Raw genomic sequence first — 26,393 nt, 5'->3', positions numbered from 1 at the left:
TGCTGGCCCAGTCACACTCGCCGCGTCCCGCGGGGCTTGGAGATGCTCGCGCGTGCGGCGGCGCGGGGCGCCCCGGCCACCGCCACCTTCGCCGACGACGTGCTGCGCCTCTTCGGGGCCAACCACAGCCTGTCGGCCGGGCAGCTCTCGGCGCTGCTGCACCAGCTGGGCGCCGCGCCGGTCCTCAGCGGGGTGCTGCCGCTGAGCCACCTCCACCACAACCAGGTACCGGGAGCCTGCCGTACCGGGAGCCGGGTCCGTCTCGCTGTCGCTCGGCGGTCAGGGCTGGGCTCAAACGCGCGTCCAGGAACCAGGGCGCCGAGCCGGGTGGGCAGCGCCCTAGGCGCTTAAATCTCCTCGTCGCCGTCGTGTTTCCTCACGTTGAAGTGGGGAGGGAGGGAGGGAGGAAAGGGCTCCCGGGGCGCTGGGCCCGGGGTTCGGGTGAAGGGACCGGTCTACAGGTGAACCCAGCTTGCGGCAGGGGAGAAGCTGCCAAGCCGTCGGTGAGCTGCTTCGGGCTGCGGTGCGGGGCTGCCCGTGGGATTAGCTCTAGCTCTAAGTTGGTCAGCTCTTAAATTGACACTTTTTCTGGGTAAATAGCATCTGGACAACAGCAAAAAGTGTATGAGAGTCAGCTGGTGTTTCCGTACAAGGGCTACATAAGTAAATCTTCGGGACTTGTTAAATACAACTGTGATGTGATAGCACGAAGTTCATTATAGACAGGTCTACTGACATACAGAAACATTTTCAGAATTTTTCACACCTTTCATCTGAGTACAAAGTGTACACCCATCAATTAATCTACTAAAATGTTTAAAATGTTGTTTAATTTACTGACTAAATACCACAGGAATATTGCTTTCCATGAAAATATTTTACCCTGTCTAGTGTCTCCATACAAAACTGAGACCTACTGTTAAAGTGTTATGTAATTTCACATCTCTGTAGTGTCCTAGACTAAGTTAATTTCCTTGAAGGAGACTCTTGAGGCTGGTGGAGATTTCCTTATGCTCAGGAATCAGGGACAAGAAGTCAGTCATGAAAATGAAAGGCAAGCAGGAATGACTATTTGCTCTGGTTTGGTTCTACTCCCTAAGAAACTGAACAGGCATGGTTTTAGGGACCCTGAGAAATTTTTTTTACATTTGGAGTAGTAGGTCTTTTGCTTGTGCTGTGAAAGAGACAAACCTTAAATAAGCTTCCTTTGTTTTAGAAAGCGTGCAATTCTGATGTCTTTACCCTTACCGGAGGTTTAACTGGGAGTTAATGCCACTGAAATCAATGTAGGATTCAGTATAAGCATGGCAATATTTGTGAGAGTCACTGCTTTCAAATCTCACAAATTGAACACTGTTCCAACACAGTGTATTAAAAACATAAACATTCCCCAGCCACACATGTTAAATACAAGTTTGCAGTGTTGAATGTGGCTATGAAAAGGAGCTTTCTTTAAAAGGGCATAGAAACGACTAGATTCTTCAGTCCTTCAGGTTTTCCCTCTGCAAAAGCACGTAGCCCTCGTACACAGGCTTTGGCACAGGCTACGGAGGGGAAAAAAAAAAAGTAATGCTCTTCTTTATTACTGTAAATGCATGTTCCTCATAAGTCATTTGAAGTTTAACTGAAACACATTTTTTTACAGGCCTGTTCTAGTTGTGTCCATGTTGAATAATATCTAGTGTACCATACTGAAACGTGTATACTTTTTTGCTGAGTTACTTGTATTCTTTCTTAAAATTGGCCTTCATCAGCTGGGAACATTTAAGCAAGTGCATTTTATCTCCTGGCTTTTGATCCCTTATAGATGTTAGGTGCATGACTTCGGGCAGGTGGTGCATGCAAATGCATACTCATACCAAGTAAATCATATGTGATCATTTTCAAATACTGTGACTCTTTTGCTTACAAGTTGATAATTTAGAGTATCTACTGGTTATGACAGAAGACGTAAAGCAGCCTAATTTAACTTTGTGTGTTGGAAGGCATCAGAGGCCTAAGCTCTACCGATTCTCTACGGAGGAAAATAAATACCTTTGGAGGGTGATTCAGGTCTTTCTCAGATAGGCTGAATCTATTCAGGATGCATAAATATTGGCTTGTGGGAGGAAACAAGATTTATCTTAGACTTTCAGTTCTTAACTTCAGTGTCCAGAGCTAGTGGGCTGACTCCCAGGCCTTTCTTCCAGCCAAGATAACACACCCCTGCTCTATCAGGGAGCCCCTCATCCAAGGCTGAAGTAATTTTTAGTGGAGAGCTGATCTGTAATGGACAGGTGATATGGCACTTCCAATACTGGCAGGAAGGAACAGTCTCAGTTTTATGCCAGTAATAGTCTTTAGTTTTAATGTTTCATTCATAACAATTTTGGTAAGCCTATTAATCTCACATGAGAAGATCCACCAGAAGCTGATCCCATTTTCTTAAAGATTGAAAGAGTCTGGATGTGTAAGCCAGAAGATGGATGCTTGATTTCTGGTTTGATACTAGGTTGACTTGAGAAGATAGGGGAAAGAAAAAGAATATTTAATTTGCTGATGATGGTGTTTGAATGTATGCTTGTGTAGGCATCTGTGGTAACTTATGTCCCATGATGTTCATGAGGATGCTAATTTTTTCCTGTAAAATACAAAAAAGAAAACACTTTTTGAGTACTGTTTTGGAATTTTTCATTGAACTGACTCCAATTCCTTATGTTTTTGGTCTCTTTTTTTTCTTTTATCATGCACTTTTATAATTACCTTTATTTTGTTCTTACGTTTTCTTTGCTCTTCAATTTTTCTGTTATCACCTTTTCTTAATATATAAGCTAGGGCTCCCTGTCAGAGAAATAAATAGTTACTGAGCAAACTCAAATACTGATCACTGCTGTTTTTTCACATTTTACTGTGGAATTCCAACACATTTTAGTCCTATGAATAAGGGATAAAATTAGCCATTTCAGTATAATAGATGTTAGCATGTTTATTCACTCTGTATTTTACATTATTAGCAAGATGTAAAACCACGAAACTTTTTATGAATTTCTGTCATTGGTTCATTGTAGTATGATAGCCATACATGTGTGTGTGGAAGGATTTAATGACATGGTCAAAAGTTTTGGTCAAAAAATGCATGGAAGGTAAGTGGGCATTGGAAAGAAAGCTTGTTAACTATCACCTTTATTTTATGCTTTGATGTAATCACTAAGTGCTAAAATCATGCTCCAATTCCCTTCTTTGACTTCTCTAAATCTATATTTATGTCTAGATGTTATGCCTGAATACTGTGTGTTAATATAATGCATTTTAATTTTTGAACAAAACATTTGCACAAAATGAAGTTAAAAATCTTTATTAATATTCATGATCAGATAATAATTAATTTTCACCTCAAGGTGAGTCAAAACCCAGTAACTTTAGTGTTTGAGATAGACTAGAACCAGGCTAGTATCTTCTTTGATTTTGGGTTTTTTTTGGTAGTAGTTCACTAGTTACAACTTGTGCTTTTTGAAAGAAGGGGGATGATCTGACAGAGTGTGGCTTATGGTCTTGATCCGAGACCACGATCTGATGTTGCCTGGCCAGTGAGAAGATAAATAGGCTTAGTTGTTCTGCCCTCTAAGTGTCTTATTTCTACAGCACCTTTAGCAAATTTCAGCATCCACGGACAGTTTTCAGCTCCCAGCATAAACAGCTGCCTTGAACATGTCAAGGTGTGTGTGAAATGCCTGAAGCACACAAGTGCATTCAAGCAGCTTTACCTGGTTTGACTTTCTCATGGAGTGCTGCTTATTGAAGGCATGGTCATCTCCTAGTATCCAGTTCTCACCTGTGCTGAGTGACAAAAAGGTGTCGCCACGTCAGCACTAGGTGCTTTCATTTGTTACAAGTCGAGGAAGACAAAGTCATATGTCTCTATTTTGCCTTATCCAGGTTCAGGCTAATTTAAAAAAAAAAATGCTGGTCAGATAGGCATTCACTACATTCTTTCTTTGCTGTGTGACCCACTGCTCAGCCCTGGTGTGGGCTAGGCTAGTATTTAATCTGGCAACTTTTAGAAACTACAGTCCAGGTTGCTGTTGGGTATCTTAGTACTTCACATGTGGAATGCTACAGATAAAACAAAGGTAGAGCAAAGATAAGAACATGGCAGAAGATCAGAAAAGGAGCTGAAGCATTTAGAGACTATTGGTACTGTAGCATTTTTTGTTGATTTTCCAGTTAGAGGTCCTCTCTGCATTACTTTTGTCTGAGCAATTGTCCCATCCTTTCCTTCAAAGGATGTGATGAGCTGGCATCTGCTTGTCATTTATAAAGATACTATTGTAAAGAGATTCTAGATAGTTGGGCATCACTTTATTTCATCTACCATTTAAAAAAAAAAAAAAAAGTCCCATATTGGTCAATCATTTTTGTGAGAGCCTTACTAGAAGAAAAGTAAACATCTGTTTGAGTAACCCGGTTGATGGTTTATTTTTTTTAAAAGTCTGAATAGTTTGTGTAAATTGTATTGATTTAAGTCCTCCCCAATTTTGAGGAAAGCTCAGTGATTTTTTTAACAGTTCAGGGACATGATCAGTTATGTCATATCTTTTTTGCAATGTTTGTTAACACTGGGTGACAGTCATATTGCAGCCAGTTCCCTCACCTATTCTTTATGATAGTACTTACTGAATAGCAGGGGGCAGACATGACAGTAGACTTGGTGAGCCAGGACATCATTCTCAGTCCTCTGTTCCATGAGGCTAAATTTCCTTTCTGCTGAGATCATCCGTCAGTCTTACAAAATAAATAGCTTATGTTTTTACAGCAGTGTGGCTGTCTTAATGTATTTATCCGCCAAAGATAAATGCAGAGTTTGCAGTGTGCAAACATGAGTTGCTCCAATCCAAGGCTTCTGATAGATTTAATCTTTTAATTAATCCTTTAATTGTGCCAGTGAACTCATGCAAGCTTGCTTTTTAGCTCTTGGATGTATGTAGAAGTTTACTGAGAGGATGGGGTGACTTATAACAATGAATCATTTATAGGAATCATTATCTTCTGGGTTTGTCCCTGATCAAAATAATAATAATAGTAATTAAATAAAATGCTGTTTCTCATCTTCACATAAAAGAGCTCTTGTCCGATGGTATTTCTTGCTTATTTGTTTGTATGTAGCCAAAGTTCCAAGTCTCAAGTTTACTAATTCATGCTGTGTCTGATTTATTTTCTTTCCATAATCTGTTTTTCTACCTACAACATGGTTTGGATTTTTGTGAACTAATATTAATACTAATATATTAGTATTTTAAAATACTAGTAATCCGTTCTGTATTTCTAGGAACGAGATAGTTAAAGATGATGTCTCTTAGAGATAGTTAGGTTATGAATGTTCAGCTTCTACTGGCTTGTTTTTCTAAGGGCTTTCACTGTAGACTTCCAGAAATGGCTCTATGAGCCAGTAATACAAGAAGTACCATATAGGAACTATTCCTATAGACCACAGCTATCCTCTCTTTGTTTCACACTGGACATATTAGCCATGTATTTTGCATTATTCCATGATACAGAGTTAGTGGTAAAATGATTAGGTACGTAACTAATTCAGAAAGCTCCAGAGGTTCACGTATTGGGCTGTTAAAGACACGATCTCCAGTGATGATTTCTCTGTGCGCTATTTCCATTGAGATTAAATGGAGCAACGTGCTTTAAAACACAAAGACATTGTCAGTTATCAAGCTATATTTATTTTGTATGTGGTATTTTGACATTAACACTGACACTGAAAGATGAAAGTATGTGCACATTGCTTGTATATATTTGAGTCTTCAAGGTCTCATGGTCTTAATAAAATTTATACTTATGTTTAAGTTCAAGCATGTACTTGAGTGCTCTGCTAGACTGGCTCATTAAAGAGGAAGGACAGAAACATCCTGAATGCAATCTAGCTGAAGTCACTTGAATTGACCTGCATGTTCTCTTCTTCCAAGCTAAATCAGAAATAGTCACGTTCAAATGGTGTCTGTATGCCTTTCACCTTTGGACGATATTAGAAAAGTATTTATTAACGGAAGTGGAAACAGCTCTGGTGAGGTAAATGACTTGCAGTTGCTTTGGCTTATCTCTAGAAGGAATTTGCTTTATAAATAATATTCTTGAATTATTGGGAGAAGTGCTGTGGAATCTGAAGGCTAGCAAAACTGCAAAGTGCAGGGAGCGACCATTTGTTTTTATTTTGCTAAGGCTTCCAGTGCTCTATTTTTGCAACCAGACTGAGATTTCCTACAGGGAGGGTGATGCTCCAACAATTTCTCATATAGAAGGAAAACATTTGACTTTTTTTTGTCTTGAGACTCAGCCTTGGTATGTGTTTGTTGTACAGAAATAAGCCAAATCACTTTTGTTTACACCCCAAAAATAACACTTTTTCCTTATTGATCATTGTAGGAAATGTGAATAAACAAAGTGTTAGATGAAAGATTACAGCGGTATAAAACATTCCATATTAAAATACTCAATTTTTCTGCAGATGTATGTTTGAAGATATTTCATGGATTGTCTTTTATCTTTTTCGTTGAAAATAACGAACAAAGCAACCTGGCCTGGTTTAGCCAACTGCTAAGTACATTTATCCTTGACCTGTTAGATACTGGTACATCCTGAGCTGAGGGCAAAGCGAAGATCTGAAATAACAGTTTATCTCATTGGAGTATGGGATGGTTTTACAAAACAGTGTTTGCTGGCAACAATTATTGCTATAAAATGAATGAAAAATGTTGAGTGCTGCTAATATTTAGACCATTTTAAAACAGCTAATTTGGGGAGATAAATAAGCATTGTTGCAAAGTGGAAGTGGTTACTTACATGAATAAGCAATCACTGAATTAGCAAACTTTTTTTGACATACTCTGTCACTGAGATTTTACCTATATCTAGTCTGCTCTTAAATTTAATTATTTTGTAATTACATAAGATTTTAATTACTTTGAAGCTATTTTTCCAAATAGATCATAAGGTTTAACTGTCCTGGTTCATAGGACATAAGATTTGCAAATGTCCGTTGAAAATATGTTTCATTGATTTGTGATTTATGTTACTTAAAATACTTTGAATCACTTCTGTTCACATTAAGTGATCACAGTGTTTTCATGCACAGCGTACAAACAGCGTGTACACTTCCTTGAAAATGCATTACAGTATTCCTCTGTTGTAATTCTTGGATTTCTAAGTGTATGTGTTAGTTTGTGGTTTTGCATTAATGTATTAAGTTGGCAAAATCCCTTTTTGTTTCAGTGCTTGACTAGCGAGGAAATTTTTTCTTTGCATGGGATACCAAACAACAGTCATGTATCAAATTCAAGCTTCCCTACAATATGTCCTGCTGTTTTGCAACAGCTAATTTTTCACCCGTGTGATCATCAGGAAAACTTTGTGGATACATCTAAACCACGTTCTTTACAAGGTTAGTTAATGTTAATTGCATTAATACTGTGACTGGAGTGGGGTGTTCTTATGGGAATAGTAAGCATTTATCTATACCTAGCAGGAGTGTCTTGTTTAGGAGAATATAGTTGTAAAGTCGGAATATAAAATCCTGTTTCAGGTTAGTGGGCTATGTAAACAAATATCCTATCTCCTGACAGTGATCTATTAAGAATGTTTTAGAGAAAGGTGAAAGAACTGAGTAGCTAGTTATGGAATAATTTGCCCATTATGTGGATGATGGTGTGTGCCTTGAAGCGTAAGGACTCTTGCGAATAGCTGGTTAATAGGAGAGAAGGTGGGAGTACAGAAGGGAAGTTTGTGTAGGTGATTTGCAGTGGGAAATCAGACTTAATGGGATGTGCATGTATCAAGGGAACTCAGAGTAAAATTATTAGGGGACTGCATTTGAGTGGAATTATTTGCAGGTGGGAGTCATGACATCAGAGGAGCCAGTGACTGTTTTATTGAGGAAAAATGCCCATATTCTTTCCAGACTCTGACTCCCGTTTTCATGTCATCTTCTGTGCTGCCCCCTCCACATGCAACATTATCACATGGCTGAGTAGCCTTCATCTTGCTTCCTCTTATTTTTCTCACTATTATTTCTGTACGTATTGTGCACAGAACTGTACAGAGCAGTAAAAAATGTGGGACAGGGAAGATGCAGCAGGTTAATGAAGTCACTTGTTGCACTGATAAGGATCAAATATGTAATGGCCTATTTATTTGACTCAGTATTCCAAATAAATTTATTGTTCCAAGGGATGCATTTGAATTAAAGGTTAGAATGTTGGATGAGCAGGTGCCTAATGTCAGTATTTATGAGTAGAGATACAGCAGGCTTTTTCTTTTGAAATATTAGTATTAATAACATTCTGATTAATATAAGTGATGATATTTATTAAGAATTATAGATCATTCCTAAAACTTAGCTGTGTCAGTGAATAATTAGAATTATATTTCATTAATCACTGAAACCATGGCATCAATTACCATGGTTGTTCTAGATTGCTTATATCACATGAGGGCACATATCATCAAGGGGACCATAATATCTGCATGGGAGGGTAGGATCTGTCTTTCTCTTTTTTTTGTTTGGGGCTGTTTAAGTAGGTTGTACATAGAAATCTTGACCTATAGTTAAGGTCCTAAGCTATTTATGCTATTCCACTTGTTTGGTTTTTTTTTTTTTTATCCTGCCAGCTCAGAAGTAATGTCCAGTAGCCAGTTAAGCAAGGCAGCCTTCTCTCTGTCCCTCTCTTGGCTGCGGTGCAAGAAATCTGCAAGACCCATGGTTAGGGTATTTTAAAACCACAAGTGTATGAGGCTGTGACACACAGTGGTACCTATTTTGAAAGGCCCAGTGCCAAATGCAAATGTTGATTTACGCACACCCCCACCCCATCACAAAATGAATCTGTATTGTGGCAGAATTGAGACCAGCTGATTTAAATTACTGCCTATCAAGCAAAATCCTCTATATATGTTTCCAGCTGTGCTTATGTGAATTTTCTGCCCAGGGACTCCCACACACTTAACAATATTCTGTCTTCCAAAATATGAACAGACAAGACATACAGAAGAAATTAGTACAGTAAGCTTTACGGGACAGCTACTTGCAATAAAAAAAAAATTGCTGCCGAAGCAGAGTAGAAGTTAAAAGGCAGCACATAGCATGTCTTTTGCCTTGGGGTTTGTATAACTCATATCTAACCTAGCTGACCTTTGAGGCACACTCATGTGCCTCCCTTTCTTGCTTCTCTGAAAGATGATAGGGAGGTGTATAGAGCTCCATGAAATAGCTGGAAATGCGCAGTGGCATTCCATCTGTCCAAGATGAACAGGTTCAGTGCTCTCTGCTTGGCTTCTTCAGAAAGGTATTCATACCCTTATTTCCTCTTCATCCCAGGACAGGGCTAAGGAAGAGCTTGAGCTTGCCTCAGGAAGGCCCAGAGCAGTCCTCCCCACTTCTTACAGGGAACAGTGCCGAGCAATGGTGTTCTGAGGAGGGCATCTTGCATTCGTGCCAGTGGTTTGTTTTTTTTTTTTTTTGGACTTCTTGTGGCTTTGGATATCTTGGCTGTCTCTTTGTTGGGGCTACAGTTCTAGAGACAGAAAGAATAATGGTAGTTGGCAAAAGCTGACCGTGCCACCGGTCTCAGGGGAAGAGAGTGTGTGTCTTTAGCAGATCCCTGCTCTGATACATAAAGTCAGACTAGCCAGCTTTGAGATGCATGGACTCATGAAAAGCTTAGTGTGGATGGAGTCTTAGTGAATAAAACCAATTTTAAGACAGTGGTGCATGCATGATATTGTGAAATACAATCCATAAAGCAGGAACTTTGGCAACATGGGTTGTCTTGGAATGTTACCATGTTATCACTTCCCCCTCTCCACCCCCCCAGTTGTGGTATTTTTCTTGAAGTACCAGTTCCTGTAATTATGTGGTAATTTTTTTTTTTTTTTTTTTTTCTTTTCCAATTACACTTCAGGTCTTTCTGAACTCAAAGAAAAGCTTGTCACAAGGCCCAGGAGCACCTTCCTGGAGAATGTCTAAGAAAGATCTTAGATTATTTTATTTGTTTAAAAATTTAATTAGTTTAAACTATTCCCCATACTACTGAGGCTCATTGCAGGATCTATGGAATGCCTAGGATGGATAATAATTTATTCTTCCATTGTCTGAGGTTATTTAATCAATAGATGTCATTTTACTTTTATCTGTCCTAGATCTGGATGGCCCAAAGAACTTGGGATTTTACATACCGATATTTTGTTTCTGATTTACTCACCCAAAGTGGAAGAATAAGGAAGAATTAAAATAATCTATGAAATGCATCTGTCTTCTGGCACCCCTAATCTCTGATAAATCAGGAATAAGAAAGGCTCTTCCTTTTACTTTTTTTTTTTTTTTGTGACAAAAGGGGATACTACATACCAGTGGATTAGAATATGTCCCTACTTGTGAGCACAGTTCCTTTAGTACATTATGACACATCTCCCATTGCATTAAGCATACAAAATGGTGACAACTGTATCATTTATAACATGTACTTCGAGTTAAGTGTCCCACTATGTTTTGCTGTTCTGAACAAAGAGTACAAGCATGAAAGTTAGACCATTTGTTAGTGAAGCATATAGTATTGTGAGAACTTCTCTCACAACTTGGCAATAACTGCTTTTTCTGTGCTTGGTTTTAAGCTCCATTCTCCTATCATTTTTGGTGTCCACGGATCTACACACACAATTTGTAAATTTATCCTCCTTGTCTTTTGTCGTAAAAAGTAATTACTATTGGCTTTTTTAATTGTAATTTTTAAAATTTGTCCTAATTTCCTGTGTCTGATGAAGTAATTTGGGCAAGTACTCTAAATGCTTCATATCTGATAAATAGTTTTTACGTTAACTCCGTTTAAAATGTATGTTTTGCACAGAATAATGTGTAGGAGTTGTCTGTATACTAAACTGAAAGCGACTCCTGCTTCTATAGTAATCCCAAACTGTAAACAGTAGTTTGTGACTCATGATGGCATTGGAAGCCCATTTGTTTATTATAGATTTGATTTCAAAAAGATACAAGTTCAGTTGTAATTTATTTTAATGGAAATTAATCTCCTGTGTAGATTAGTGGATCTACCCATATATAGTTGTGTGGTTTTCTCTCTCAAAATGGCAAATTAATGTTCTAGTTGGCAATGATTTATCTTCTGCAAATGCTTTAAATGTTTCTAATGCTTTCTGTTCTTGACATAATATAAAATTCATTACCTATAAAAATTGTGACACTGTGCAAACAAAGTAGAGCCATTCCAGTTGCAGGTGAGGAATCTAGCTTAGTGTGTTTGCCGATTGTATTGTAGGAAAGTTAGGATGCAGATTGTAATCTGATATGTTAGTTTTTGCTCTGCAGAAAGGAATTTATGAAAACTTCTCTACATACATGTTGTAAAGCTTATAATAATGCATCTTTCTGTATTATACCAAACTGTTCTCATATAGCAAACATCGTGTTGGCTTTGATTATTATTTGTAGGTAATTTTTACAGACAAACCCACTTTCTGTGTGGATTACTTTGTGGTTCTGTGACATCGCTTGAGCCAAGCATTGTAGACCTTTTCAGTGCAACCTCTAGAGCTTTTCTCTGTACTCACAGGGACTTGAGATGTCACTGGGAAAAACAGTAGTCGTGCACAGAGGTACAACTTTGAGATGCTTATGAAGAACAGCAACCCCAGCCCGCCCCCCACCCCCAACCTGTAATTCAGAATCCAGAATAATTATGGTATGGCTTTGTTCAAGTCCTGGTATCTGAACTCTAAAAATCTGAGACTATGGTGAAGGAAGCTAAGTTACGGTGAACCCTGGTGCATTTGCCACTTCTTAGAAAAGGTTTTCCCCATTGTGTACCTAAATTACATGTCCATCTTTTTGAACCTAGAACATCTTTTTTTATATGCTTTCATTTCTCTATTATAATTGTCTCTACTGTCAGCTATCTACCACCTCACCTGTTGGATAAGCAGTGGTGGGCAGCATTTTCAGCCAGCAGAACTACTTTGCATTAGAAGAGGAGAAGGAGCATTAGGACCAGAAAGTTACCACCTCAGCATGATTTGAAGGAGTCATCTTTTATCAGGAAGGATTTTTTTTTTTTGATCTAGCACAGCCAAGACAGCAGACTTTCAATCTTTGAGTTCTTTAGGAGTAAATGGCAATTAGATCTAACCCTGGAACTAGTATGAATTTTTGTCTTATGTCTGTGCTATAGCTACTTTGACTGTTGGCCTAAGCCTTAATTTTTACTCTTCGCTGACTGTAGAGACACCTGATTTATACTAGCAGCAGATAGGCTATGCCAGATCTTACACTAGCACAGTTTCCATTTTTAATATGGTAGTCCCAGACAATGTTTCCAGATCTTTCTTTTCTGCAGGTATGCATCTTAAGTATCCATGCATTTTAAGATTTTTATATTTGTGAAGTATAATTTCAACCAGGGAACCATTATTTTTCCCAATTCCATGCCTGTTAAAAAAATTCCAGCTGTTAGAAAAATCACAAACAGCCTGAAGTGGGTGTTATACTAAAATATTTTCTATTTCTGCTTGTTTATCCACAGTTTGGGGATTTGGGTTCCTGGCTGTGACTATCATTAACTTGGCATCACTTCTGGGATTGGTTTTAACTCCCCTCTTAAAGAAGTCATATTTTCCCAAGGTTTTAACCTACTTTGTGGGCTTGGCCATTGGTACTCTTTTTTCTAACGCAATTTTCCAGCTCATTCCAGAGGTAAGCAAAGGGAATCATTATTTGGTTTGCATACTAATTACTAAAGTGTATTAATTTTAGAAGCATGCTGCAGTGGGATTCTGCGTGTGGGTTGCAGTCTCCAAACAGTTGTGGGTGGGCTTCAGTGCCATTAGCTACCATCTCTTTCTGACTGGGTGAGCAGAGCCATTAAGATCTACGTCTAGTTGTGCCATGCGAAAGACCAAGGACTGTTCTGCCTCTAGACAGAAAGAGAAATGCATTGGATAAAATTCTAGTGAACTTTAATGTGCTACAGGTTAGACCCTCCTCGTCTTGCACATTACTACTACATTCCACATATAAAGTTCTACTGAATTAAAACACTGTTAACATTTAATCCAAATTAAAAAAAAAAATCTAAAAAGATCAGGATCTTTTGTAATTTCAGCCTCATGGAAACTCATGGTCAGTAGAGAGACAGTCTGTATTTTAGGGGAGTACCTGTGTGTGGGGGGTGTGTGTTTGTTTTTCTGGAAATGTGCTAAGATTGCAGACTAATATGCATTGCTTTTTTCTTCACTGTTAGGCATTTGGGTTTGACCCGAAAGAGGATAATTATATTGAGAAATCAGTTGCTGTGTTTGGTGGATTCTATATTCTCTTCTTTGTGGAGAGGATTCTTAAACTGACATTGAAGATCTATAACCAGGTAACGAAACGTATCACTAACTGAACAAGCCTTACCTTAAAGTACCTGTTATATTTTATGAAATACTTGATAGTTTAATACAATGTGGGTTTTTTTCCATTTTATCTGAGGAATTCAGCCTTACCATGTGTTCTGATATATCTGTTTAAAATCCGTATTTTTGGATAGGGGAAGCAGTCTCACTTTTTTGAGGGAGTTACAAGCAGAGCTGGGAACAGAATCCAGATGTGAGTGTGGTCTGCTGTCAGTTGCTCTCAATGGCCAAGTCGTTGCTGTGCTAGATAAACACATCAGAAAAAAGTGGAAATATGTAAGAGCTAGAAAGACTTGAGTCTGCCCCTGGAGATCCCCTTTGGGCAGGAGAAATCAATGTGACTTATATACCTTCTTAGTCATCTGCAAAGTGTAACTGAGCTGACAGTGCCTGAATCTCACCTTCAGTAACTTCAGCTCTATGTTTCCCCATGCTCTGGTACACAGACCTGCTTTAGTGACACTGCAGTTATCCCTGTTGCACAGTGCTCTGCTTTCTACCCATACATCAGAGTACTTTGCTGTGTACTCAGATGAGAGAGACTGAATTTGTCTGAGAAGGCCCTCTCAAAATTTTTGGTCCTCTCTGCGCATGTCTTGTGATGAAAACTGTCCTGTCTTCTTACTCTTACCTCACTTAAGGTCCCCCCTCCCAAACTGTTGCTGATATTGAAGATTATGAAGATCAACTGTCCCTTGTTTGTAATAACTGCACCAAAAAAAAAAAAAAATAGAAAAAATGAATTTGTTGCACTTTATTTTTGGGAACAGTTGACAAAGGCTGATAAGCTCTATTTGACAGGCAGCCATAAATAACTAGCAGATGTTTATCACTTAAGGTCAGGTGTTCAGCTTGGGAGGTTCTGTATAAAGGTATAAAAATGAAAAATCCCCACAGGTATTCTGATTAACTAAGAGATAAGTTAGGAACTTAGATACGTTTGGAGTTAATTTAAATGTTTACTGCAGCCCATTTAAACATTTACTTGGTGTTGAAAGCAAGGCAGCATGAATAGGATGCCCCCCCCTTTTCCTTTTAGGTCTCTATTTTCTTAGGTTTGTTATTTTGCTTTTGTTTTAATTAGCTACCTTTTTATTTATTTGTCTAATCTAGACTGGCCATAATGACTCCGAAAATGGTGAACAGAATTGTTCTCAGGATAAGACTAACCCACCCAAACCACTATCATCCAGCAATGGGGGGACATGTTATGCAAATTCAGCCGTCATAGAGAGCAATGGAAATCTTGGTTTTGACAGCATCAGTGTGGTCTCAGCACAGGTATGAAAATTGTGTCTATTTATTTATTTTATCCCTGCCAGTCATGTTAAGCATATCTGAGGGGAGAGTTAATATGAATTTTTATTACTTTTGTCAAGTTTTTGTAAATTTACGGCTTATAGCTTGCTTGAGCCCTATGAAAAAAATGTGGGCATTTGAGGCAAGCTTGCAGAAGCTGAATGATGCATTCAATTTGTAGCCAACAGAAAGAGCTAATTGATAACAGTGTTGGGATGGGTACAACAGAGGTATATATTTAATCAGATAATTCAGTTAATTTTGGTGTTGTTGTTGTTACTGTTTTGCTTAAAGCGTGATAGTGTGTTTTAGTGTTGATCCATATTGTGTTCCTGACTACGTAAAGCCGTAAGTGTGAGAACATGATTCCTCCAAATCGATGATTAATGAAGAAAACTAATACAGTAACTTTCATGCAGTATATTGTGAGCACTGCTTGTTCTAGTCCAGTATATTTGGATACTGTGGGAATTATGGAGGTAATATGTTGAGACAGAAGCCATTCCTCCTGGTTTAAGTATTATTCTCTTTCAGATTTGCTCTCTATATTTCTCTGCGTTCATTTTTATACTACAGCTACAACTTCCTTCTGTCTGAGAAGAAAATGGAAGCAGGAAGAGAAAGTTGGTGTCCTTCTTTATTTCTTTCGCTGTACAGGGAGGAGCAATACTGTCCCTTATTTTAAAAAAATAAGAACACATAGAAACAATTCACTGATGGCTAAGGCAGATTTTGGTATAGTAGAGATTTCTATTTTACCACCCATGTTCTTTAGACAGTAAATTGTTTGCGGGGAGCAGTGAGGAAGCCAGAGGCAGGCCCTAACAGCCGGGAGAGAATCTGAGAGTTCTGCATTGACCTTGCAGGTTCACCAGGGCATTTGATGCACACAGTGTAAAGTACCAGAATTGTACCTGGCCTTGCTGTAGAAATGTCATGAAGTATGGTGGATACTGGGCATTTAAAAAACCAGGAGAAGCATGCTTAATAATTAAAATTGCATGGGCACCAAGAGGGAATTAGTATTATAAGTGTCCCTAAACTGTATTTTGTAGATTTATAAAACATACCAGAGAACCCTCCACTCTCTGCAGAGGCAGTCATCTCCAATGGTATGAGAGTTTTTCTGCCCTGTTTACCAGAAGTTTTATCTGGACCTATTCCATTATTACATTTTGTCTAGCCATCTGCTTACGCATAATATAAACACAACAAAATCATACCATATATTATAATACTAAAATGTAACTATATAGCATTTATTTCTAGCAACTAGTTTAGATGCAGTGCTTGTGATCATAAAGTATTGTAGGTTACCCCAAGATCCTTTGTGGGATGCTCATACATCTTTTACATTCAGTCTTGACTTTAGGAACTTAAAATTTCACAAAGGCTCTTCTCTACTTATTGTTCGTATGAAAATTCATGCTTTCCATTCTTTCTTCCCCTCCATTTCTCCAAAGCCAGGAAGAGCATATGTTGTATTAAAACCTCCTGAAAGTAAGGGTAAAATTCAGTCTGGAGCCAAGGCTGGCGGCAAGGAAATCCCAGTGGCAGATAGCCCACTGCTGATATTGGAGGTATCAACAAAAAAGGCATCATTACTCTTTTCCTTCTCCAGGCAGGTTCAAAGGGGCCAGGTAGCCTTCAGAGTCATCAGGGGGCAGGGGAGGGCCAAGGTGGCTGAGGGGTTTTGGGGCAGTTAGAGTAGTGCCATGAGGGTAGGTATGCATTCAACTTGACAGGCATTTGGTGTTTATGAAGGAACCATTTGGCATAAGCCAACACATACCTAATAGAATTTTAATATGTCCTTGTAAGCTAAAGCTTATTAGAGAGGGCAAACACAGCCAATTCCTAGAAACCCATTTCCTAGTTTTTAGACTGCAGTTGTTCTGCATTTTGAAAGATTGGATGAAGAAAGTAATTTTTAGAATTAAATCAATACTGTTCACCTAAATTCATTGCAATTACTTAAAAAAAAATTTAAAAGTACATAGATAAAACAACCCAAACCTCAGCACATTTTGAGTCAGTTCCATTCTTGATTAATTCAGCAGCTAATTCTTAATAACATCTTGTTACTCAGTGTTCATTTTCTTCACAGATGCATGGAAAGTTCAGCACGTATATTTGTAAACTATTTATTTCAACAAAAAACCCTTCAGGTTTTTATGTTTGTCATACATATGCAATGCTCAAGACTGTCATTGGAATTCTCAGCTGTGCAGCTGGTACCAGAAAATGGGTTCTTTACTTAGTTCTGTGTCTAAGCCAGTTATGCCCCCACAGCCCTCAGAAAAGTGTAGGCACACACATGGTTCCCACATAAAACAAATGTGCATTGATGAGAACAAACGTAAGCAAGTATGTACAGGTGACATTTTTGCACATTTGTATTATTTGCTCAGTGTTTTCATTTCTCTTTTAGGAATTTTCATCCTGATAAACTCTTTCCATAAAACCATTGATTTTTTGGAGATGCTTGGCATTTGATGTGAGATTTGTTTTGGTAATAGAAAGTTTTCACAGAACAAAAACTATCACCATGTCTCTTTCTTATGTGTGATAGGAGTTGCTAATATACCTTTTCAAAATACAGTCTCCTGAGATTAATATTGTTGCTTTATCAGAAGATACTTGCTGTTGTTGTTGGGGTTTTTGTGTGTGTGTGTGTGTGTGTGGTTTCCAAAAGAATGGTGTTCTTTTTTGAAAGAAAAATGAATGAATTATTCAAAATGAAAATCTGTGCATTGTCTCAAACTCCGTTTCCTCAGTGAAGCTAGAAACATGCCCAAGAAAGATGATGTGCTTTTGGCAGAAATCAGGATGATCTACAAAACAATGCCTCCATTAGTTCTTAGAAAGCTTGAAGGATGGTCACCAGGGAACAAAGAAAAATGTAGGGGAACAGAACTTCAGCTCAGGGATCTGGATGAATAGGTGGAAGAGCTTTGCTAATTGTATTTGGATTTTCTCATACTCATGTTTCTTTTTACTTCCAGTTACCGAATATATGTATTTTATGTGGCTTGCTTTGTAATATTTCTTTCTTAAAGTGAAGTTCAAGTTGCCTTTGTGGATTGAGAGGTCTATTACTCATAAGTGATCCTATCTCAAACAGAATTAGTATAGGTACAAATTAATCATCCCAAAAATATGTTTGGCATTACTTGTGTGTTAGATGAAACGTTGAGAGGAAAACCTCCAAAAACTGAAGGCAAGCATGTAGTACAAGTCTAAAGCCTATGTGTTTGAGTCAGCAGGGAAACTCCCAATTTTTGGATCCATTGCTCATTTTCACATCGTAGAAGTATTATTTCAGGGTTTCCTGTGCACTGAATAGGAGCTATAAGTGTGCTTTATGGCAGTTGTGGCACTACTCAACCAAGGCGTTATTAGCTACAAGTTCCAAGTGGTGCAACAGGCATATGACTCAAATTCCTGTCCTGTCCCAATGCAGCTCCTACATACAAGGATGTCAGATAAGAGTCTGGTGAGCAAATCATCAGACAGACCTTACTGCTCTGTAATTAAAGATTTTGTAAGAATTTATTAATCATTATATTTCCATGAAGTTCAAAATTCAGTTGCCTGGTAGTGTTTGCATTTGATATGGCGAAACTAAAAATTTGCAGTGTTCTTTTTAATAACTAAGGAAAATTGCTTGGAATAATCTGTGACCTTTTCATAAGGAGGAAGAGCTGGTATTCTACACCCTTCTCCTGCAAGAGAAGGAGAAGTGTATAAATATGTCTATGGGCCCACAGATGTATATATTACTGCTTAAGATGTATATATTACTGCTTATGTATTCCAGTAAGTAAGCACTAATTAATGCCTTATGTGCAAATCCTTTCTTTTTTTTTTAGGGGGGATATACTATAATTCTTGTAAATATTGTGTAACTACAGTACATGTGTGTACAGAAATTTATCAGAATGGATTATCAGGATTTTTTGAGAGGATATTAGTTTGTGCTCCCAGCTAAAATGGCAGTTCCTTTTATCTGCTTCAAGTTTTTCATTATTTTGTGGCACCACATGTATAAATTACTTCTACTTCTGGGAGGAGTTATTGAGATCCCTGGTGTGTATGAGCATTGCAGTTTTATATTAGCTTGTTGTTTTCATGCTCTGAGCCTTCAACTTGCACAGTCAGAATTACCCACTCCTGTTTTTATTAAACATGTGCTCTGTAGAAACTTATTTGAATAGGTGGACTTGACTGTCATTGCCCAAAATTAGAAATAAAGTTTATGGAGTATCTGGATGTGTGTCTATATTCACATATACCTGGCTGTTACTGTGGTGGCTGAGTGTGTCTCTGAGAGCGTGATGTACTGGCAGTATGTAACTGGTCCAGATGTGGTTTGGGTAGGAAATACAGATGCTGTCAGTCACTGTGATCTGACCCTTCTGACTCTACATGCTTAATAGAGGTGGCTGAGGAGGCTGTGAGGAGCCTTGGCACTCTTAATCTGACAGAGACTCCAGGGAGACATTCAGGGCACTATGGTCAGAACTGCTTTCTGTCTCAGCTGAAGGGCATTCAGGTAAAGCTTTGTAGTCAGAAGAGTGATTGGGCCCTGCGTGTTAACTTGTTGAAACAGAAAATGTTTGCTGCTGCTACCTATGCCTTTTGCTTCTTGGACCAAGCATTTTGGTCTCCATATGCAGTAGTGTTTTGGTTTATGCTTGGCATTCATTTAAAGACAGAAGTGTGATTTGTTGGCTTCTTTATTCAGCGTTTTATGAAATTGCTCTATTGTGTTATTTTTTTCCAGGAAGAAGCTATCCAGGGCAGCTTATGCAAGTGTCTTCACGGGCGTCCGCTGTCCAAGATTGGGACCATTGCTTGGATGGTAACACTGAGTGATGCCGTACATAATTTCATAGATGGTTTGGCTATTGGTGCTTCTTTCACTTTGTCTCTGCTCCAAGGGCTTAGTACCTCCATAGCCATCTTGTGTGAAGAGTTTCCTCATGAACTGGGTAAGAAACTTCATTCAGCATGTTGTTTACAGTGGAAATCTCTGTTGTAGGAGGCTGTGCTGCCTGAAAGTTGGCATAGATAGAAAGAAAGTTCAGACAATTTAATGGAAAAAAAATTAATCAAAAACTTCCCAAGCACCAAAATACATGTCTAGCACAGGAAGTTCCCAAGCACAGGTGGGTGGAAGCTGGGAGTATGTATTAGAGAGCTATTAATTGCCCTGTTCATGTATGCTGCATACACTGTTGTGTTAATTTTTTTTAGATCATTATAGGTAGTTCTGTGTTCCTGTGCTCTTAGCTCAATTGCGTATCACCTGCTTGCTTTAGAATATTTCAGTTACTTTAGTATTGAAGGCAAATCTTCATCAATTACTTGAATGAAGAAAAATAGCAGGGGATTATAATTTGTATACAAATAATATATTTTCTTCAGACATCCTTTGAAATCAGAAAATAATCACACTATTGTTTTCTGAAGATGTTTTTTTCTTTTTCTTTCTTCTAGGGGATTTTGTCATATTGCTTAATGCAGGAATGAGTACTCGGCAGGCTCTGTTTTTCAACTTTCTGTCTGCATGTTCCTGTTACCTTGGGATGGCTTTTGGTATATTGGTAGGCAACAACTTTGCTCCTAACATCATCTTTGCTGTAGCCGGTGGAATGTTCCTGTACATCTCTCTGGCAGATATGGTGAGATATAATTTCATTTTCAGTTATTTATTTTTCTGCAAGAAAACAAAGACTGCACTAAGTCTCTCCAGTAGAATTTAGTATTTTGACCCTCTCTTGCCAGTGTCATCTAATTATTATTAGATCTTAAATCATCAATTATAACCTTAATGGAGGTGCACAAATAGTTATGCTTATTCATGAAACATGAAAGGCTTTCACTTCACAAATAGGGCTGATCAGATTATTGCTGAAAAGAGTTTGAGACACAAGCTTTTCATGAATTTGAGTGGTTTCATCAAAAAATAAAAAGTGTATAAATACTTTGTTTCAGCATCTTAAAGTGGCAAAGTATTTTACCTTATTATTTTTAAAAGGTTCGTTTGTCTATTTAAACCGTATTTTGAAAGAAAAGGAAAAGATAGGTAAAATGAAACAAAATACTTAGTTTTGAGTTGAAGGAAAGGTGTTGTGTAACCACAGTGATAATTTTGGGATTAAGTGAAAAACCTGACTTAAATTCTGTTCTGGTTTAAATTAACAGTACTAGTCCCAGTTTCTTGGTTCAGACTAAAAAAATTTGCTGAACTCTATTCGAAACAGTCTATTTTTTTAAAGTGTGCTAGAAGATATAAGCCAAAGAAATTGTGCTAAGATCCAGATCAGATTTAGACCTTGGGAAATAAAATCTGGATTCATAGACAGTCAGCATTGTTCCTAATTTACTTTTATAATGATGTTTTATCTGAAAATGAGAGAGATCTTTCAAGAATTTTAAGTTTTATTATGTTTAATTCAGTGTGGTAAGAACAGATGTATCTGCAAAGGTCTTTACAGCTGCCACATGAGAATCCATTTGAGTGTAGAACTGAAAGAGCGAGGCCTGAATTTAGAAAGATTTGAGACCCCAGTCTGGTTCTATACACGTTTAAGAACTGTCATATAGTTATAGTGACTATTTCATTAAATACTATTATGATTTAGGTAATAACGTAGGATTTAATAAGTAATAATGTTAAATGAACAATATAAATAGTTTATTTTACAAGTTTGCAGTACCTTAATTGCTAATGCTTTTCATTTAGTTTCACTCATATAATGAATAGTAGTGCACTGAACTATGATGTATAAAACTCATGGCATAAATTTAGAGTGGCTCAGCTTAAATTTGTTATTAAATCCATCAAAGTAGGTAACATTCTTTTCTTTGTATCTGTTGTCCTGTTCTCTCTGTTTCTTTCTTTCTGTCTCTCTCCCTTCCCCTCCTCCCCAATCTCTCTTTTTCTAGGTTTTTGGATTGTTATCAAATACCTATCTGAATTTTTCTTCCCCCTGAAAAGTCTGAAATAGGGTATTCAAGTGCTCTGTGCAGAGATCTGGCTTTCCACTTTCTGTTACGATTTTCACACACTTCTGGTTTGCTTGTCCAGAAGCAGGTAGGATTAACTAGAATGTCACTCCTTCCTTCTTTTCTTTTTGCTGTTCTTTTTTCCTCCAGTATTGGCATAGTCCAACCTCTGCCAGTAAGATCACTGTGTGATGAGGCTGTGGACATGTGAGAATGTGTACGCTGAGGTGTGTGCACAAATGAGTCTTGTTGTATGGCATGAAGCTGATCTGGTTTGTTGTCTTTGCCTGTTGTGCAAGAGGATTATGGAGTTCTGGAGTGATTTCTGGGAAGGTTTGGCTGCTTCTCACTAACCTTAGTCTGTTCTTCAAGAATTGCATTACCTTCACGAGCTGTTTTTGCCTTGTGAGATCAAAGAAAGATATGGTTTCTGATTCACTCAGACTGAAGGTTTCTAACCTAATGCTTGAAATATACAGTCTTCATTGCATTCTGGCTATACTACTCTCAGAGCAACAGAAGAAGAACTTATTTGAGTATGTTTGTCAAAATCCACTGCAGTTGACTTTATCTGCTGCAAACACATAGCCCAAATCACCCCATGCAGGAGACTTTATCGCTAGTGTTTGTCTGCCATCACCTTCATTGGCTCAGAGGAAGTATCTTTGTTTCTGCAGGGTTTTTTTGCTGTATACGCTATTGTGTTACTATTAAAATGCATGTTATGGAATGAAGAATCCCTTCATTGCACTGCATTGTAATATTGCATGTATTACCACCAGTTTTACAACGTTCTTCTTCTTTCTTCCTTGCTTTAGCTCTACCTCATCAGCCCACCAGACCTATTTGTAACAGGTTTCTTACTTCTGAGGGGTTGTCTGTGTTTTCAGCTTCACTTCATTTGCTTATAGATAAATCAGTAGAATCCTAATCTTCCATTTCCTGAACAAGGATTTCTCTGTTAGTACTAGTGAAGGAAGAAACACAACATTTAGCAATACAAGGGCAGCTGCCCCTAGCAACATATGGACAACAATTGGACCCTATGAAACTGCTGGAATCAAAAAGAGGAAATTTGCATGAGAGACATGCAGTAGAGAGGAACAAAACACCATTTCAGTTTACAATCCTTGGTGATGTGGTTTTTCAGGGTAGTTAGGGTGACCTGTTCCTGTGACTGCCTTCACCTTCTATTAGTTCTAATAGTCAGTCCCAAGTCAATATGGTTCAGTTTTTAATACCTTAAGTTATGCACGCTACCACGAGATGGCAATACTTACCTAAAAATATCCCTTTTTTCAGTTCCCAGAGATGAACGATATGCTGCGAGAGAAAGTGACAGGAAGAAAGATGGATCTCACATTCTTCCTTATTCAGAATGCTGGTTTACTGACGGGGTTTACTGCTATACTGCTGATTACCTTGTATGCAGGAAATATTCAGCTGTGATAATGCAAGTGAAAATGGAATCAGTACTGAAGACTTCAAGTAAATTACAAAGGGAAGACACTTGAAATCCATAAAGGGACATTCATTTAATTGACTTGGTCTTGAAACGGTGACAAGTCCTGTCCTATCCCCCTTGCTTCAAATACAGGAAATTCTTCTTTAGGACTTGCAGTCAGTTCACATAGTAAGAGCTGTCAACTTCTGTACTATGCCAAAGAACCGATTCTAATATTTTTATTTCTACTTAAAATTATCAGACATATCTGAACTGTCATAGAGAAAGGATGTTACTTGGCCAGTAGAATTATGTAATACATGCAACTCAAGACCAAATGAAAGCTGAGGTCTAAGGTGCTTATTTAAAAGAAAATAATGGAGTCTCATATCCCTTTTTAACTGTGATGAAGGCAAGCAGTTTCAAAACTGGTTAATTTTCATGACTTTCATGCAGGATTTGTCTGTGTAACATCCCCTTCCCTCAGCAAAAAAAAAAAAAAAAATCAAACTATTTCAGAATAGGTACTAAGGAAGCTAAGATTTTTAATTACCAATTAACACTGGAAGGAAAGATACTGGTTTACTGCTTTTGATCTTTTCTCTTTATAAGTGCACTAGGGAATTGTTGATTTATTTTGAGAACCACTTTAATTAGAGGGAACCTGTGTTAAATTTATGACAATATATCAACTCCATAATATTTTAGAAACATTGACTATTTAAAAAATGTTCAGGCATTTTGTATTTTATGAAAATGATAATGTTTTATATTTAAGTTCCACAAGTATCCCTTTTAAAAAAACCAGTATTTTGGGTTAAAATTTTTAAAGATTTATTGTTACTTTTACAAAGTGGAATTTAGAAAAAACTTGCTAAAATCAATATTCCGGTAAGCTTTTTTGTAATTTAAATAGATTTTTTTGTGTGCGATTGGGTGAACATAAGTGATACTAAAATATACAAACTGTTATCACAATCAGTTGCATGTGAACTTTCTAAAATCATGCTTATATGTATGAGTTCTTCTGAAATAAACAATTCAGCTACTCTGGTGTTGTAAGATGTGTGCAAGGAAATTCATAAAATAATATATTCTATTTCAGTCACTACTAAGCTTTGAAAGAAGCGTAGTAATTCTCTAGTAAGTTACTTTTCTCATTGTTTTTTAGGCAAGATTTACAACTTCAAAGAAGATACTGTTTCTTGACATATTTTCTGGCAGGAAGGGACAAATCTTTTATTTTGAATTCACTATTAAAATATATTTTCTATGAGGTAAAGGATTTATTTTAAGATTTTATTTGAGTGTCATCTGTAATTACATTAGATAAAATAAGTTCTTTAGGTGTCTGGTTGATAAAAACTTTAAGGGAAACTGCACAGTAGTTGTAAATGATACTTATTTTAAAATATAAATGTTAAAATATAGTTATAGTAGTCTATGATATTTGCTGTAGGGAAAAAGCATTTATTAGTCACTTTATGCCCTCTGAGTTTCTGTGAAGAAGAGTCCACCTGCTCCATGTTCTTTCCTTTAATTCTTTCTTTTGTTGATTCCTTGGGTATAAGCTGTTTGTAAATGCTACTCTTGTGTGTGACAAGAACATGTTACAGTAACTATGAATGTTCACTGACTTTTTAAAACCATTTGACCATTCCTAGTTCATCAGATTATAATAATAATACACCTGCATGGTACTTTTCACCTTTAAATCCTTTAAACATTTGCTGTTTCCTTAGGGTAAGGGAAGGTATTCTGTGTTAGCAGTACTGTTGTAGATAGTATACTGTCGTAAACAGATCACTGTTGTAAAGTTTCCTCTTTTTTCATGATGTGGTTCATGACCCAAGAATACACACTTCAGTACATTTCACTAGACACACTTCAGTAAATTTCACAACCACAAAACCTCCACACCTATAAAAGACACTAAAGAAGGAAGAACAATTGATTTGGGAGCCAAAAGCTTATAAAGAGCAATAACATGGACAAAGGATAAACCCTAGAGTTCTTCTGATCCCTTGAAGAAGGGATATGCCGAAAAGTGAAATGGTCTATGGGAGAAACCTGTCAAAAATGCAATACATAATTACTGTCTATGATTTCAGGAAAAATGAATTGAAAAATTAAATCGGTACTTAAAGTTTAGGGGTTTTGACCTTTTGATGAGTTCTTTACTGAATAAGGGTTTAAAGCATCAAGCTAAAAATTTGGTCTCAACTATAACCAGCTAAATTAAGTATCAGGCCCAATCTAAGGGTAGTCTGGAACTCATTGTGGTCTTCTATATGTTGAAGTATTGGCCCTGCCTGAAGCTTTGCATTGCCTTAGTTAAAAGAGCTGTAAAACCTGATCTACATAGTTTAAAGATGACTTGAACATGCATAAATTACATTCAGTTATGCTAATGATAGCAGTGGAAACATCTCCTATTTGATACACATAAAGATTCAGTTGTGTGTGCCAATTTCTGTGTTTCAATCTGTAATTTTTTAAGAAACCACTGGCTTTACCTGTACATAGGTGAACAGATTTACATATCTGCATGTTGTTTTGTCTTGTACTGGAGCATCTCATCTGTGTGAATTTGAAGGCAACTAAGATCCAGGGAGACAACAGTCTTGGATGACTGTTTTTCTACTCCATGCAATTCTAATGAAGCCATTTACAGAGGCAAACAGTGTTGAGCCAAGTTTTAACTTCTCTGAACATGTAACTTGTTGCTAAATTCAAAACAGGGATTGAACTAGCATTTCCTTTAACTCTAGACAATAATGCTAAGCAGTAGAATTGAAATCTTTCAGATCCCTTGAAATTTAAAAAAAATAATAATCCCACAAAAAGTTTAAATCAAGTCAAAACTACTTAGAAATCTGATTGTAAGAACAACAACATATAACAAGAGGCTCAGAGTCCCACTCATCTCCACTCCTCTACAGTTATGGGAACTAGTCAGCTGTAGTTGATTCCTTGAGTATGTTGCAACAGCTTCAGATGTTTGAGCTTCCAGCCTATGTGATAGGTGCAAGAAAGCACAGATGCTGTGAGGCCATTTCCAAAACGATTGAAATTGTTCAGAATTCCTCAATGGAAGTTTGACTAGAAAAAAAGATGCTAGAGAAAAATTGTCTCTAGAAATGCATGTTTTATTTCAGAAATCAGAAATACATATGGAAAATGGTACTGACTT

General features: G+C 37.5%; 1 protein-coding gene across 2 annotated transcripts; it reads left to right on the top strand.

The window, feature by feature from the left end:
- On the top strand, positions 1–24,248 carry SLC39A8 (solute carrier family 39 member 8). 2 transcript variants are annotated; one of them, XR_012623151.1, is made up of 9 exons: positions 1–225; positions 7,258–7,426; positions 12,570–12,739; positions 13,287–13,409; positions 14,557–14,724; positions 19,529–19,736; positions 20,245–20,429; positions 21,697–21,844; positions 23,059–23,173. XR_012623151.1 is itself a non-coding variant. In XM_074823196.1 (8 exons), the coding sequence occupies exons 1-8, from the start codon at positions 43–45 to the stop codon at positions 23,203–23,205; spliced, it is 1,353 nt and encodes a 450-aa protein (XP_074679297.1). In that variant the 5' UTR covers positions 2–42; the 3' UTR covers positions 23,206–24,248. The 2 variants fall into 2 exon arrangements, 1 of the variants encoding a protein (XP_074679297.1); XM_074823196.1 differs by lacking the exon at positions 21,697–21,844 and having other exon boundaries at positions 2–225; positions 23,059–24,248.
- The last annotated feature ends 2,145 nt before the right edge of the window (positions 24,249–26,393 follow it).

Source organism: Strix aluco, chromosome 4 (assembly GCF_031877795.1).
Source record: "Strix aluco isolate bStrAlu1 chromosome 4, bStrAlu1.hap1, whole genome shotgun sequence".
In the NCBI taxonomy this organism is placed as follows: Eukaryota; Metazoa; Chordata; class Aves; order Strigiformes; family Strigidae; genus Strix; species Strix aluco.
This window is presented reverse-complemented; position numbering and strand designations above follow the sequence as displayed.

What these genes read in the sequence shown, in the direction of transcription:
- SLC39A8 (XM_074823196.1), top strand. Translation starts at nt 43, where the DNA reads ATGCTCGCGCGTGCGGCGGCGCGGGGCGCCCCGGCCACCGCCACCTTC. An exon ending in GCCACCTCCACCACAACCAG is followed by an intron (nt 226 to 7,257) that starts GTACCGGGAGCC and finishes TTTTTGTTTCAG; the next exon opens with TGCTTGACTAGCGAGGAAAT. An exon ending in TAAACCACGTTCTTTACAAG is followed by an intron (nt 7,427 to 12,569) that starts GTTAGTTAATGT and finishes GTTTATCCACAG; the next exon opens with TTTGGGGATTTGGGTTCCTG.